The following is a 13266-nucleotide window of genomic DNA, read 5'->3' on the forward strand; positions in this document are numbered from 1 at the left end:
CTGATAATAGTTAACAAGCAATTATGTAGTGCTTACCATGTGTCAGAAAGTGATCTCAAGTCTTTTGTGGTTTATCCTTCTAGACTATTCAATATTTTTACAAAAGCAGGCTCAGGGGCGCCTGGGTGGCGCAGTCGGTTAAGCGTCCGACTTCAGCCAGGTCACGATCTCGCGGCCCGTGAGTTCGAGCCCCGCGTCGGGCTCTGGGCTGATGGCTCAGAGCCTGGAGCCTATTTCCGATTCTGTGTCTCCCTCTCTCTCTGCCCCTCCCCCGATCATGCTCTGTCTCTCTCTGTCCCAAAAATAAATAAATGTTGAAAAAAAAAAAAAAAAGCAGGCTGATATAATATTTTGGTACTTACTTTTTCCACATAACAATGGTTTGTGAACATCCCTCCAAATTATTAAGAATTCTTATAGAGCACCACAGCCACCGCATATGGCTATATACTAGTTTATTTAACCAACTCTTCTCTGTCTAACACCAAGATTGTTTCCTGTATATTACTTTTTTGGCTAACCTTTTTTTAACACATTCTTGAAGATTAGTCTTAACATTAGCCCATAGTTATTTCCTTTAGAAACATGTTATAGAGCATTCTAATACACATACACAAAGACAGAAATAGGTTGTGGGTAAGAGAGAGAGAGAAAGGGAGAAGAGAGAAGGGGAGAGAGAGGGAGGAAAAAGGGGGAGGCAGAACACAGAGGGAGACTGAAGGTAAGATTTGGACATGCCATGGCAAAAGCTGGTGGACACAGGTACCATGCACGTGCCCTCTGCCCCTCGTTGGTATCCTGGTGATCTGCCTGGTGAGGAGCTACTGGGGTGAGATGTTTAGATTCAAAATGTTGTGATAAAATTTGGGAAGACAGCAAAAGATTCCCTGAGATTCTCAAGCTCTCTCACCTCTGGGTAGTCATGAAGTTCTGTGGTCCCACCTTTTCTGGGTGTGCTGACCTTGCTTCTGTTCTACAGCTGGGGATCTATCTGTGGGATCAGCTACAGTGATTGAGGAGGGAAGAGAGCATGAGAACACATTGTTAACTTGAAAATGTCTTTTCAAATTGGACTGTGCCACTGAGGTTATCTACAAATCCAACAGCAGTTGTGGTTCCTTATCAATTATATACCTGGAGTGAGCCTTCGGAAAATTCTGGAAGAGACTGTGCCTGGGCCACTTTATATGAAAATGTCATTTTTTTTTTTTATCCGTGAGAAGGGCCACTGACCAAGAAAAAATAGCATAAGAAAAAGCATCATAATCTTCCCCATTTTTTTAAGCTTACTTATTTATTTTAAAAGAGAGCGAGAGAGAGCACGAGCTGGGGAGGGGCAGAGAGAGAGAGAGAGAGAGAGAGAGAGAGAGAGAGTCCCAAGCAGGTTCTGCACAATCAGCATGGAGCCTGAGTTGGGGCGTAAACTCACAAACCGCGAGATCATGACCTGAGCCAAAATCAAGAGTCTGAACCACCCAAGTGTCCCAAACTTCCCTATTTTTATTAAGAAACATAAAACTCCAAATGCACTGCTTTCTTAGAAATGTTTAATAGTAGGGGCGCCTGGGTGGCGCAGTCGGTTAAGCGTCCGACTTCAGCCAGGTCACGATCTCGCGGTCCGTGAGTTCGAGCCCCGCGTCGGGCTCTGGGCTGATGGCTCAGAGCCTGGAGCCTGCTTCCGATTCTGTGTTTCCCTCTCTCTCTGCCCCTCCCCCGTTCATGCTCTGTCTCTCTCTGTCCCAAAATAAATAAACATTGAAAAAAAAAATTAAAAAAAAAAAGGAAATGTTTAATAGTAAATATTTCAAACATACAGAAAATATGGAGAAAAATATAAGTAATACCCATGTACACCAAGCTTTAAGATATCCTAACGTTTTCCATGTTTGTATCATATCTGTTTTCTAAATTTTTTTTTTCAATGTTTATTTATTTTTGGGACAGAGAGAGACAGAGCATGAACGGGGGAGGGGCAGAGAGAGAGGGAGACACAGAATCGGAAACAGGCTCCAGGCTCTGAGCCATCAGCCCAGAGCCCGACGCGGGGCTCAAACTCACGGACCGCGAGATCGTGACCTGGCTGAAGTCGGACGCCTAACCGACTGCGCCACCCAGGCGCCCCTCATATCTGTTTTCTAAAGAAAATATTGAAGATACACTTCCAGCCCACTTGGCATACTTCATCCTTTTTTCTCTACCATCCCTTCCTAGAAGCAACCACTGTCTAGAATTGCTATTTGTTTTCTTTAGCCATATCTGTTACTTTTGTTTCACACCTATGCATCCACAAACATCATGTAGAATTGTTTTTGTAAATTTAAAAACTTTATATAACTGACATTATGTAATAGGTATTATTTGTAACTTCATTTGTTCATTCACGTTATTCGTCTGAAGTGCATCTGTGTATATATATATATATATATATATATATATATATATATATATCTCAAAAACTTCAGTCCGTTCATTTCCATGACAGTATGACATTCCATTGTACACATATACCACAATGTATTTATCCATTTTCCTTTTGACCAGCATTTAGGATTTCAATTTCTTGCTGTTACAAACATGCTGCAGTAAACATTTTTCCACATGTGCCAAAGTTTGTCCAGGGTATATGTTTGGGATGGGTCGCTGGGTAGGAGGGCACATGCAATGTCAGTTTTACTGGGTAGCAGCAAATTGCTTCCCAGAGGTGGTTGTACCAGTTCATACTCCCACCAGCTGTATGTAAATCTTTTTTTTTTTTTTAACGTTTATTATTGAGAGACAGAGAGAGACAGAGCACGAGAAGGGGTGGGGCGGAGAGAGAGGGGGACACAGAATCTGAAGCAGGCTCCAGGCTCTGAGCTGTCAGCCCAGAGCCCGACACGGGGCTCGAACTCACAAACCGCGAGATCATGACCTGAGCCGAAGTCAGACACTTAACCGACGGAGCCACCCAGGCACCCCAATATAAGTGTTAATATTACCCCCTACCCTTATTAACTCTTGGGATTGTCATACTTTAGAATTTTCACCAATTTGATGGGTGTGAAATGGTATGTTAATGTTGCTTTCATTTGCTTCTCCCGGATAAATTTTGAGAAGTATATTTTCATATGTATCTTGCCATTTGGGATTCTTCTTGCATTAGCTTTTTAAGCTTACACACAGGCAATGCAAAATTTGCTCTGTCAAAGACTATGAATAATGAAGTATGTATTTTTGTTTCATATTATTATAACCAGTGTTTAGAGCTAAAAGGAGAAATGTAGGGGAAAAGGAAATGAAATCAAGGGGGAATGTATATGTATAAATACTTGAAATATAAATATATATATATGAAAATGGAAAAAGATAGAGAAAGATGGAAAGATGGAGAGAGGAATGAATCTAAGGAAGGCGGAGAAAGATTGGAGAAAGTAGAAGGGAAATTTAATCAATGTTTAGGGAAAGTTAGTTGTGAAGTGAGGCACACTGCCTAAGAGCTTGGGCTTTGAAGTCAGACTGCCTGGGTTCAAATCTGCCATTTCCTAGCTGGGTACCTGGAGCTTATTACTTCTCGTGGCCTTAGTTCCTTCATCTACAAAATTAGCATCTTAATAGCATCTCCCTATTAAATGGACTACACATTTGTTAGTATACCAAGCAAGAGCTCAGATTATATTAGCAGTCTCTAACAAGGCTGTTAGCAATTGCACAGCTGTAATAATAGAATTTTAGCTCTTCCGAACTAAAGGGAGCTTTTAAGCAAATGAGTAGACAAGTTGGGCTTTACCACTTAGCATTTAGAACTGCACTGTCCAACACGGTAGTCACAAACCTGCGGTGGCTACTGAGCCTTTGAAGTGTGGCCAGTTCCAGTGTGGATGTGCTGTAAGGGTAAAACACACTCTGGATTTTGAGGCTTTTGCATGAGGAAAAGAATAAATTACCTGAATAATTTTTAAACTCAATTACATGATAATAGTTTGGGTATATTGAGTTAAATAAAATATATTACTAAAATTAATTTTGCTTCTTTTTTATATCCCCCTTTTTAAAAAAAATTTTTTTTTCAACATTTATTTATTTTTGGGACAGAGAGAGACAGAGCATGAACGGGGGAGGGGCAGAGAGAGAGGGAGACACAGAATCGGAAACAGGCTCCAGGCTCTGAGCCATCAGCCCAGAGCCTGACGCGGGGCTCGAACTCACGGACCGCGAGATCGTGACCTGGCTGAAGTCGGACACTTAACCGACTGCACCACCCAGGTGCCCCTTATCCCCCTTTTTAATGTGGCTACCAGAAAATTTTAAATTGCATCCTTGGCTCCCATGACATTCCCACTGGACTGCACTGACTCTGAGGCTCCGAGTCTGAAGGGATGTGGTACCCACAGCAGGTACCACATCTGACACACATAGCGTTTCTTCCTACGAACGTACTAAAGGAGGGGGTGACTACAGTGGTTAATGGGACAGCGTGCAGACAGTTCAGTGACACCTCAGACTCAGACACAGGGTGTGATGCGACCAGGTGTTGTCCCTCTCAGATGACTGGTGTGGCTTTGTGACATGAAGTTAAAACTGGACAGGGCAAGTGAATGGGATACCCTGATGCAGGCATCCCCACCAGGCATCCACCCCTATAGGACGTTCACTCCAGAGCGTTTAGCTCAGGACTTCTTGCTACAGGACAAGGAGATAACCTGCCGCTGTTGATTCTTAGCATGCCCAAACTGATTTTATTTCATCCTTATTGATGTAAGGGGCTTCAGCCTTTTCGGGTAAACTGCCTGGACAGAGTTAGTAGAATTAGGATTCAAGTAATTTTAAGCTTGATGAACTAAGCAACAATTTATCAGTGGCTTTCAACCTTGACAGCATATTAAAATAACCTTGGGTCTTGGGGAGCTTTTAAAAAATACCTGCACTTGGGTCTATCTCAAGCCAATGAAGTCAGAAGGAGGGGAGGGGAGGAGAGACCTCTCTCTCTCTTGTTTTAGGGATTACTATGTTCTTGCTCTCTGTAATTAATATTGTTGATGGTATTTGTTCTTCAGTTAAGGAGAAAAAATAGGGTAAGTTCTATGATTTGTTATTTCCTTTTAGCTGGTGGCTTAAACTAAATGGCTAGCTCACTTTTACCCATGAAAGTCTCCTGTCGCCTTTTTTTTTTTCTTTTCTTTTTAAAACAAGGTTTCTATTTTTCAGCTCTCAGCTGGCCTTGGCCTCACTGAGATTAGTCACTCCCTGATTCCACTTGACTCACTTTCTCGGCCCTTGTCCCAGAGGCACCCCCTCCACACTTCCCCTCCTCTGCCTTACTTTCTAGTTTCTTTGATTCATGTCTCCACTCTTCATCCTCACAAGCTTCCTTCCTTGTTGTCCTGAGGCTAACATAGGCTCCTCAGGTTGCAGCTACAAAGATATCACACATATTTATCTTATCCTCCTCTTTTACAGCCCTTTAAAGAAATTTTCCATCTGGGCAAAACACTGATCAAAACCCTGGACCCAAAAAAGGGAAGCTCATATTGGGTGTTTCCACAGTTCAGTTGTAGACTCAGTGAACTTGCACTCATAGATATGGTGAGGGTATCGTGGAAGGAGGGCATGCTCTACTCTCTGGAAATCCATTCACATAGAGCTTCTGTTCCGTGACGGCGACGTGGCTCCCAGAAAGTTGAGCATGTGGGGCACATCCCTGAGTGTGCACTTGTTCTGGCCCATGTGTGAGCCTGTCTGCCCACCCCATAGTGGCGGGGGAGGGAGGGCCGTGATCAACGTGTATAGACTTCATGTCGTGTCTGTCCAAATGCTTTGGAAGCTGGCTTCTTCCTACCGAGATACCTGGCTAGTCTCAGAGAAATAATTGGGATTCCTGGATAGAACAGATTTCTGCTAATCCCCTCAGCCCAGATCAAGTCTCATGAGAACTCAACCTTACAAGACTTGTTTGAAATCCCACTGGCCTCTAGTATACTTTTATTGGAAGGCTGCTCATCCTAAGCAGTTTGCCAAGAAGGGTATTGTGTGTCCTGCGTGGTAAGTATACTTGAAGACTAAAACTAACATATGTGATTATATATTGTATATTGTCTATAAAACATTTTATATTTATACATTTTATATACATATATGTTTATATGCATACACACATACCTGCGAAGTTCTTCATTCTTCAGAATCGACATTTCCCTGCTCCTGGAGAATCTCCACCTTCTTACATCTGTGTTTCCTATCCAATGAGGCACTGCACTTCTCACACAGTCTTTATGCAATTCTGGTGACATTTTCAGCTCCTGGTTTCACTTTTTCTACTATGCTAGGTCTTTCCTCCTGTCTGGTGGCTAGCAAATGCATGACCGGTACAAAGAGAAAACAAAACAAAATATGGTGGTTGTACCAGGCAAATGAGAGCACAAGATATCACATTTGATTTAACATCAATAGAATTTCCCTGACTGCATTATGCCTCTAACTTGTGCTTTTGGTTCCAGGAGCTCGTGTAAATGCCAAGGACAACATGTGGCTGACCCCACTGCACCGGGCTGTTGCCTCCAGAAGTGAAGTGAGTGATTATCTTATATAATCTAGCACCTCCAGGCCACAGAAAGAGAAAAATGCTTTCTGCTGAATTCGGTATTGTTGCTTGTGAACAAAAGGCTTTTACTTCTAATACAAGAGGGTTACCAAAAAACAGTTTGTTCTTTTGAGCACCTCCTTCATGCCAGGCATGGTGCTGGGGGTGGTGACTGGAGTAGTCCCAGGTAGACAGTGTGATACTTGACTTCAGTGAGTTCTCAGTCTGAAGGGGGTGCTCAACATGTAAGCAGATCAGTACAATATCGTAACTTAATTGGAGGAGGAAGAAGGTAACTGCCTGAGTAGAGAAGTCTTCCAAGAAGAGAGGTCGGTTGAGCTGGTGCTTAGAGGATGAGTAGGGACTTACCAGGCCAGAAGGAGGGGGGAGGGTGGAGGCAGGACAGTAGACGTGCTAGAGGACAAGGGCCACGGACATGAATGAATGGCAGGTTCAGATGGCTATAGATGGAACAAGGGATGTGGTGGAAGATAAGTCTGATGGCAGAGGCTGGGGGTCTTCTGAGCAGTAGGGTACAGTCATGGCAAGATAAGAATGAACCTGACAGGACTTGGGACCTTGTGAGGGTGAGGTAGAAGAGAGGTCACTGGGTGAATGGTGATGCCATCGATTGAGAAGGCAGAGGCAGAGGAGCAGGGAAGGGAAGTTAATCAGTTCTGTATGAACATGTCACATTTGGCAAACATATTACCAGAATGTAAGCTCCATAAGGGCACAGACTTGTTTTTTGTTGTTGTTGTTGTTGTTGTTGTTGTTGTTGTTGTTGTTTTGTTCCTTGATGTGTCCCAAGCCTGGGACATTGTAGGTACTCAAGAAAGAATTTATTTTAAATTCCAAAAATGCAGATGAAGATGGTTAATAGATGATCATTTTTTATACACGTCTAGCACTGAGGAACTGAGAGGATGTTCATTGAAGCTATAGCAAATCTTAAAAAAGGGGGGGGGAGGGGCGCCTGGGTGGCTCAGTCAGTTAAGCTTCGGACTTCGGCTCAGGTCATGATCTCACAGTTCATGGGTTCGAGCCCCACGTTGAGCTCTGTGCTAACAGCTCAGAGCCTGCAGCCTGCTTTGGATTCTGTGTATCCCTTTCTGTCTGTCCCTCCACTGCTCACTCTCTGTCTCTTTCTCAAAATAAATAAACATTAAAAAAATTTTTAAAGAAACTACAGCAAATGGGTCAGCTGGTTCAGGGAAAGTATAACAGATGCGAAGAGAGAACCAGTGTTGGGGAGGGGTGGCCAGGAATGCTGGTGAATATGAACCTTGCAACCTCGTCAGAGGGGATGCCCACCATCCAGGGATACAAGAGGCTGTCACCTAGGGGGCACTTGTCATTGGATGACTAGTTTTTGTAGCTGATTTTTTACCCAATGAGGCTTCTCTGCTGCTGGAGAAGGTGCTGTTCTCCAGGTACAGCTAGGAGCAAGTGGTATTGCTGACGTGTTGATGGCTATCATCAGCGTCAGCTTTTCCTCTTTGGCAAACTATCTGGACATTTCACAATATGCTTCGTAGATGACAGTTAACTTAGTGCTCATAATCTTCCTTGCTGTGCTGTGTGATTTGAGTAGTTTTTATAAGATGCGGTCTGTTCTCTTTCCCAATAGCCCACATGGAATGAGGGAAACAAATGATCCTAAGTTGCCTGACTCAGATCCTGGGGAATCCAGAATCTCCTTATGGTCTTACGTTTCATTTCTGTTTAACCTGGGAAAGCAGGTACAGTGGGCTGCTTGAGTTTGTATGACCAGTGTCATGTGTCATGAGACTAGCTCCTTCACAGAGTATTCCTTGGTCTTTGAAGACTGTTTGATCTTCAGTAAATTTCTTTTTTTAAGTATTCTTTGAAAACTATGAGTTTTATTCCTCTTCTAACATGAACCAGGTCTTTTTAGTTAAAAAAAAAAAAATTCACCAAGCACTTCCAACATGCCAGGAACTGTGCTTAGGAGGCTTGTAGTCTAGTGGCACAGAAAGATGTAAAACCAGATGATTTCAGTATTATGTGATCTTTCCCAAGTGATCTCCCCCTTTGTGAGCTCAGCTACTTGCTTTAAATCTTCAAAACACCCATTTGCCAGCAACCATCAGCTTGCCTTCCTTACATGTCTTTAGTGTATTTGATTGAGTTCAGTCAACCCAATGATGATTCAACCTTTATGTCTGAGACAGGCGTTTGTTGCTTCCCTGAGGAACCAGCTCCCTCTACAGGTTTGCCGAGGGAAAAATATCCCTTGCAGGTGTCTCTTGTTAGGAAGGAATTAAATGCAAGCCGACCCTGAGTTGTAGTCAGGGTCATATCTTCATATTAATATCTGTCACAACAAGTCAAAAAGATTCTTATGAAAATTGAAGTCTCTGTGACTGTCGTTGGAACAGACTGTGGACATCTGAACTCCAACACAGCACTTGGCTGTGGAAGTCCTAAATTCGAATTTTCTTCTTCCTCTGAATTTGATCTTATTATGTGATTATTACATTCCATTATATCTCCCCTAAATAATAGCTGAGAAAAGAGAAGCAGGCTTGAGGAGAAAACAACAGAGAAGGTTTGGATTGTGTTTTGGAACTTGGCTGTTAGCATTTGCCAAAGGAGATGTGTGTGCTCAGCCTGAGAGTTGGCACATCTGTCTGTTGCTTAGATTGGCAAACACTGGTGTATGATTTACGCGAATGTGAATTAAAAACCGTTTCTGCATTGAAAGGCTTATGAACTCTCTTCTGTCCTCAAAGCCCTTTGCCTCTAAAATGTAGGCAATTGATGTCTCAGGGCTCAGGGTTCAATCAGGGACCCAGAACCACCATGAGAGATACAGAATAAGATATTTATTGTAGTAATTAAGCCTCACACAATTGTGTGAGCTGCTGGAGAAGTTTGTGTAAGGCCATCACCTTGGTTTCTGTGTGGTTCTGAAGTCACTGCTGGCAGGCAGGGTCTGCAGTTGCAAAGAAAAGCTGGACGTGAAATGGGGGAGAACAAGAACAAACTGGAACCCCTGACTCTCACTGCCTCAACATTGCAGACTTGGGAGACTTGCAGAAGGAGCCGTGTGCTTCACCTTAGAGCTTGTGGGCACCTGACCCAAGAACAGGAGAAACCGAGGGAGATACTGTAAGTTCTGAAGAAGCACCAACCATGTCCTGTGCAAACACAGGGTCCAGCTGGTCAGTGACAGTGTGTGCAAGCTGCAGCGGCACCTGGCACCCAACACACCAATCAGGCTGTGGTTTCATCTATGCCTCCCAAAATCCAGGCAGATTTCCCTTGTGGCAAACAGGGCTGGGGAGGGGATTCTGGGAAATATAGTTCAGCTTGGCTATGTTCACAACATAAAACTATCACTGAAATTATTATTCTATTCTAAGTAAAAAGACATTCTCAGGGCACCTGGGTGTCTCAGTTGGTTAAGTGTCCAACTTCAGCTCAGGTCATGATCTTGTAGTCCATGAGTTCGAGCCCCGCGTCAGGCTCTGTGCTGACAACTCAGAGCCTGGAGCCTGCTTCAGATTCTGTGTCTCTCTCTTTCTCTGCCCCTCCCCCTGCTCATGCCTCTGTCTCTCTGTCTCTCTCTCTCAAAAGTAAATAAATATTTAAAAAAAATTTTTAAATGACATTCTGGATAGTAAGTTCCTTGAAATGAGTGTCATGCCTGTTGCTTGTCATTGTGTTTCCAGCATCTAGCCTGCTCAGTAAACAACTGTTTTTTGAGTGATTCATTAAAGACTAGATTTCTAACTTAAGCTATGTTAATGTGATTCTCTGTACAACTGCTAACATAGAACTAGTGTGCACCACAGAGAATGCCGATGGTAATCATCCTTCGTGCATGCAGGGTAAACTGACTCGAAGCTTGTTTATGGAAGTGTGGCACAGGAAGCTGTTTAAGCCACTGGAACCCACGAGATCAGGATGAGTTTCAAAATTGTATGCAGCACAGATATCAGTAGAAGTCAAAGATATCGATATCAGTCAAATTTCTGAGCTTTCTTTCCATCCAGGCAAGTTTTATGTTCAGATTTCTATGCCTGGAAAAATCATATTCATTGCTAAATGTATTTCCTGAGCCTGTAATAGCAATAGGAGTATCAGATTATAATATTGCTTAAACATCAACCCATGCCTGACAGAAAAACTCCTACACACACCGAAAAGTAGATCAAGACGTGGTCATACCCTCCGAAGACTGTCCAGCATAGACTGGGATCTGGAGATAAACCTTCAAGACTTTCTTGCTACTGACCAGGCTGTGTTGTGTGCTTCCTTCTGATGCTTCCCCGAGTCCCCCTCCTTCCTCCCCACCTCCTCACACCTGGGATTCCCAGGGAGGAGACAGCCAAACCAATAATTGGAGCCATAGCACTGTCTTCTGCGTGACCCCCCAAAGGCTTCTTTCACCACCACCTCCCCTTTCTCTGACTACTCCCACTGCTGAGAAGAAATGAAGATATCTCTTGCCAAAGTGTTAGGGAAACATATTTTGAGATTCTAGATAACACAGATGAGCAAGATTTGGGGCTTCCAGGAAGAGTTTTCTGAAGTGTGAATTATTTCTGATTGTTCCTCCTGTTTAACTTATTCTTTTTTTTTTAATTTTTTTAACATTTATTTATTTTTGAGACAGAGAGAGACAGAGCATGAACAGGGGAGGGTCAGAGAGAGAGGGAGACACAGAATCCAAAACAGGCTTCTGGCTCTGAGCTGTCAGCACAGAGCCCGACGCGAGGCTCGAACTCACGGACCGTGAGATCATGACCTGAGCCGAAGCCGGCCGCTTAACCAACTGAGCCACCCAGGCGCCCCCCTGTTTAACTTATTCTTATTGCTTTTTTGTTTTTCTGTCTTAGAAAAGAGCAGCCATAGGGGACAGGAATTAAATGCATATGAACCTGGACAGTTTAATACCTTGTTTATTAGAAGCCACCCAGTGGAGGACACTGTTAAGTGTGCTACAGGGGCCTTGAAGGGTCACAGAGTGTGTCTTCCAGGACATGGTATTTAGGGCAGACACCCAGGCACCCAGTCTACTGTGGCCTGCGTCCAAATGCAGCCGGCTTTTCACACATGCCTTTTCTTCTAGAATGAACTGAAGGTAGCACCAAAGGAGAATGGCTGAACTTTTCACTTTCCTGTTCTAGCGGCTGTCTTTTGGTTAACAGTGCTAAAAATGATTGTGTACTGTCTTTAGGCTGTAGAAGTGAGGATGTTGAGTCCAAATATATATTGTCACAGTGAACGTTTATTGAAACCTTAGTGTGTGCTAGGCAGAATGCTAGGCACTTTCTGTGCATGATCCCGTTTTAACCTCCGGGCCACTCTTTGAGACTGATAATGCTATTAATCCTAATTTAGGAAAGGTAATCTCAGTGAAGTTAGGTAACAAGCCTAACATGCCGCAGCCAGTAAGTGGAGGAGCATGTAACTCGCGAATCTGCTCTCTTAACCACCATGATCTGCTGCTTCCCTCAGATCAACCGAGCCCCCTGATGGATACTGCTCCTACCCATAAAATGGGTCTGCTTTTGTGTCTGTGTAGACAGAAGTCCTGACAAGTATAAAAATGTTTCCCAGAGCCGAGCAGGATAAGCATTTTATCATATAGCTCAAATTTTAATACTCATGCTTTCCCCCTTTCTCTAAAAAGCATTGTCATTATTGTGAGCTAAATGCTAGTAGACAAGAGGATTGGAAGAATTATATGGGAGACGGGAATGTTATTGCTTTCCTTAAGTTATTCCATGATTATAAAAAGATGGTCACATAGAGGACGTAGTACCGGGAATGAAAGAAAGTAAGCACTCTATGACCTATTACTTAGAATGTAGGTGAGTGATACTCAGATTTACTGTGCATTCATATTATCTGGGGTGCTTGTCACAAGTACCTGTTCTAGAACCTCATCTCCATAGATTCTGATATAGCCTGTGGTCGCGCCCAGAAATCTGCATTTTAAAAAGAAGATTGTGACGCATGTGGTCTCCACACCACACTCTGAGAGCTGAGGTCTAACACCGGGAATACTTTAGTATCTGGCCCTCCCTGTGTCGAAAGGCAGCACTTCTTCAACAGTTGCCTTTGAGTTCCTCCATACCCCAGAGTCTCCAGGGAGCCCCCTTTGTACTGCTAGTTCTTGGAATAATTGAACTCCAATAATAATTAAAATAATGAAGGGCAAGTTTGATTTAATAAGGAGGGCTTTTGGAAAAATATTCAATTAATTGAACAAATTAGTTGGGCACCGATTTATGCAATTCTTTCAGAATATGAAATTGCTGTAATCAATAGAGGGTGAAAGCCCCAAATGATTTCAGTAATAGAGTAAATGCCGTCAGGACTGCAGGAAATGTCTTGTTAATACTGGCATATTTTTACTTAGAGAGTTTCTAATGATTATACCAATGCATTTATTCTACCCAAATATACTGAGTGTATACAGTATGCACAAGGCACCTGCCAGGCTTTGGGGAGAGTTTCTACAGAAAACTGGGTGAGACTCAGACCCCGGTCTAAACCAACTTTCAGTTTATAACATTTGACATTGCTTATGCCTGCATGGACTCTCTATAGTCACAAACAATTACTTTTCCTTGAGTAATTTATGACCACTTAAATGCAATGCACATTTGGAAGTGAAAAAACAAACATTAAGGGTGACAGTTTTTAAGACACATGCTTCCTATTTCTTTTCA

At 43.0% G+C, this 13266-nt stretch overlaps 1 protein-coding gene across 5 annotated transcripts in view; it reads left to right on the forward strand.

Annotated features, from left to right (window-relative positions):
- The window catches only part of ANKRD44 (ankyrin repeat domain 44), a 327806-nt gene that overhangs the window by 168576 nt on the left and 145964 nt on the right, over positions 1–13266 (forward strand). For all 5 annotated transcript variants that reach the window (XM_047870045.1, XM_047870049.1, XM_047870050.1 and 2 more), the window contains exon 4: positions 6474–6544. In XM_047870045.1, coding sequence (XP_047726001.1) covers positions 6474–6544 — 71 coding nt within the window. The remainder of the gene's footprint in view (positions 1–6473; positions 6545–13266) is intronic.

The sequence above is a fragment of the Prionailurus viverrinus genome, chromosome C1 (assembly GCF_022837055.1).
Source record: "Prionailurus viverrinus isolate Anna chromosome C1, UM_Priviv_1.0, whole genome shotgun sequence".
Classification (NCBI taxonomy): domain Eukaryota; kingdom Metazoa; phylum Chordata; class Mammalia; order Carnivora; family Felidae; genus Prionailurus; species Prionailurus viverrinus.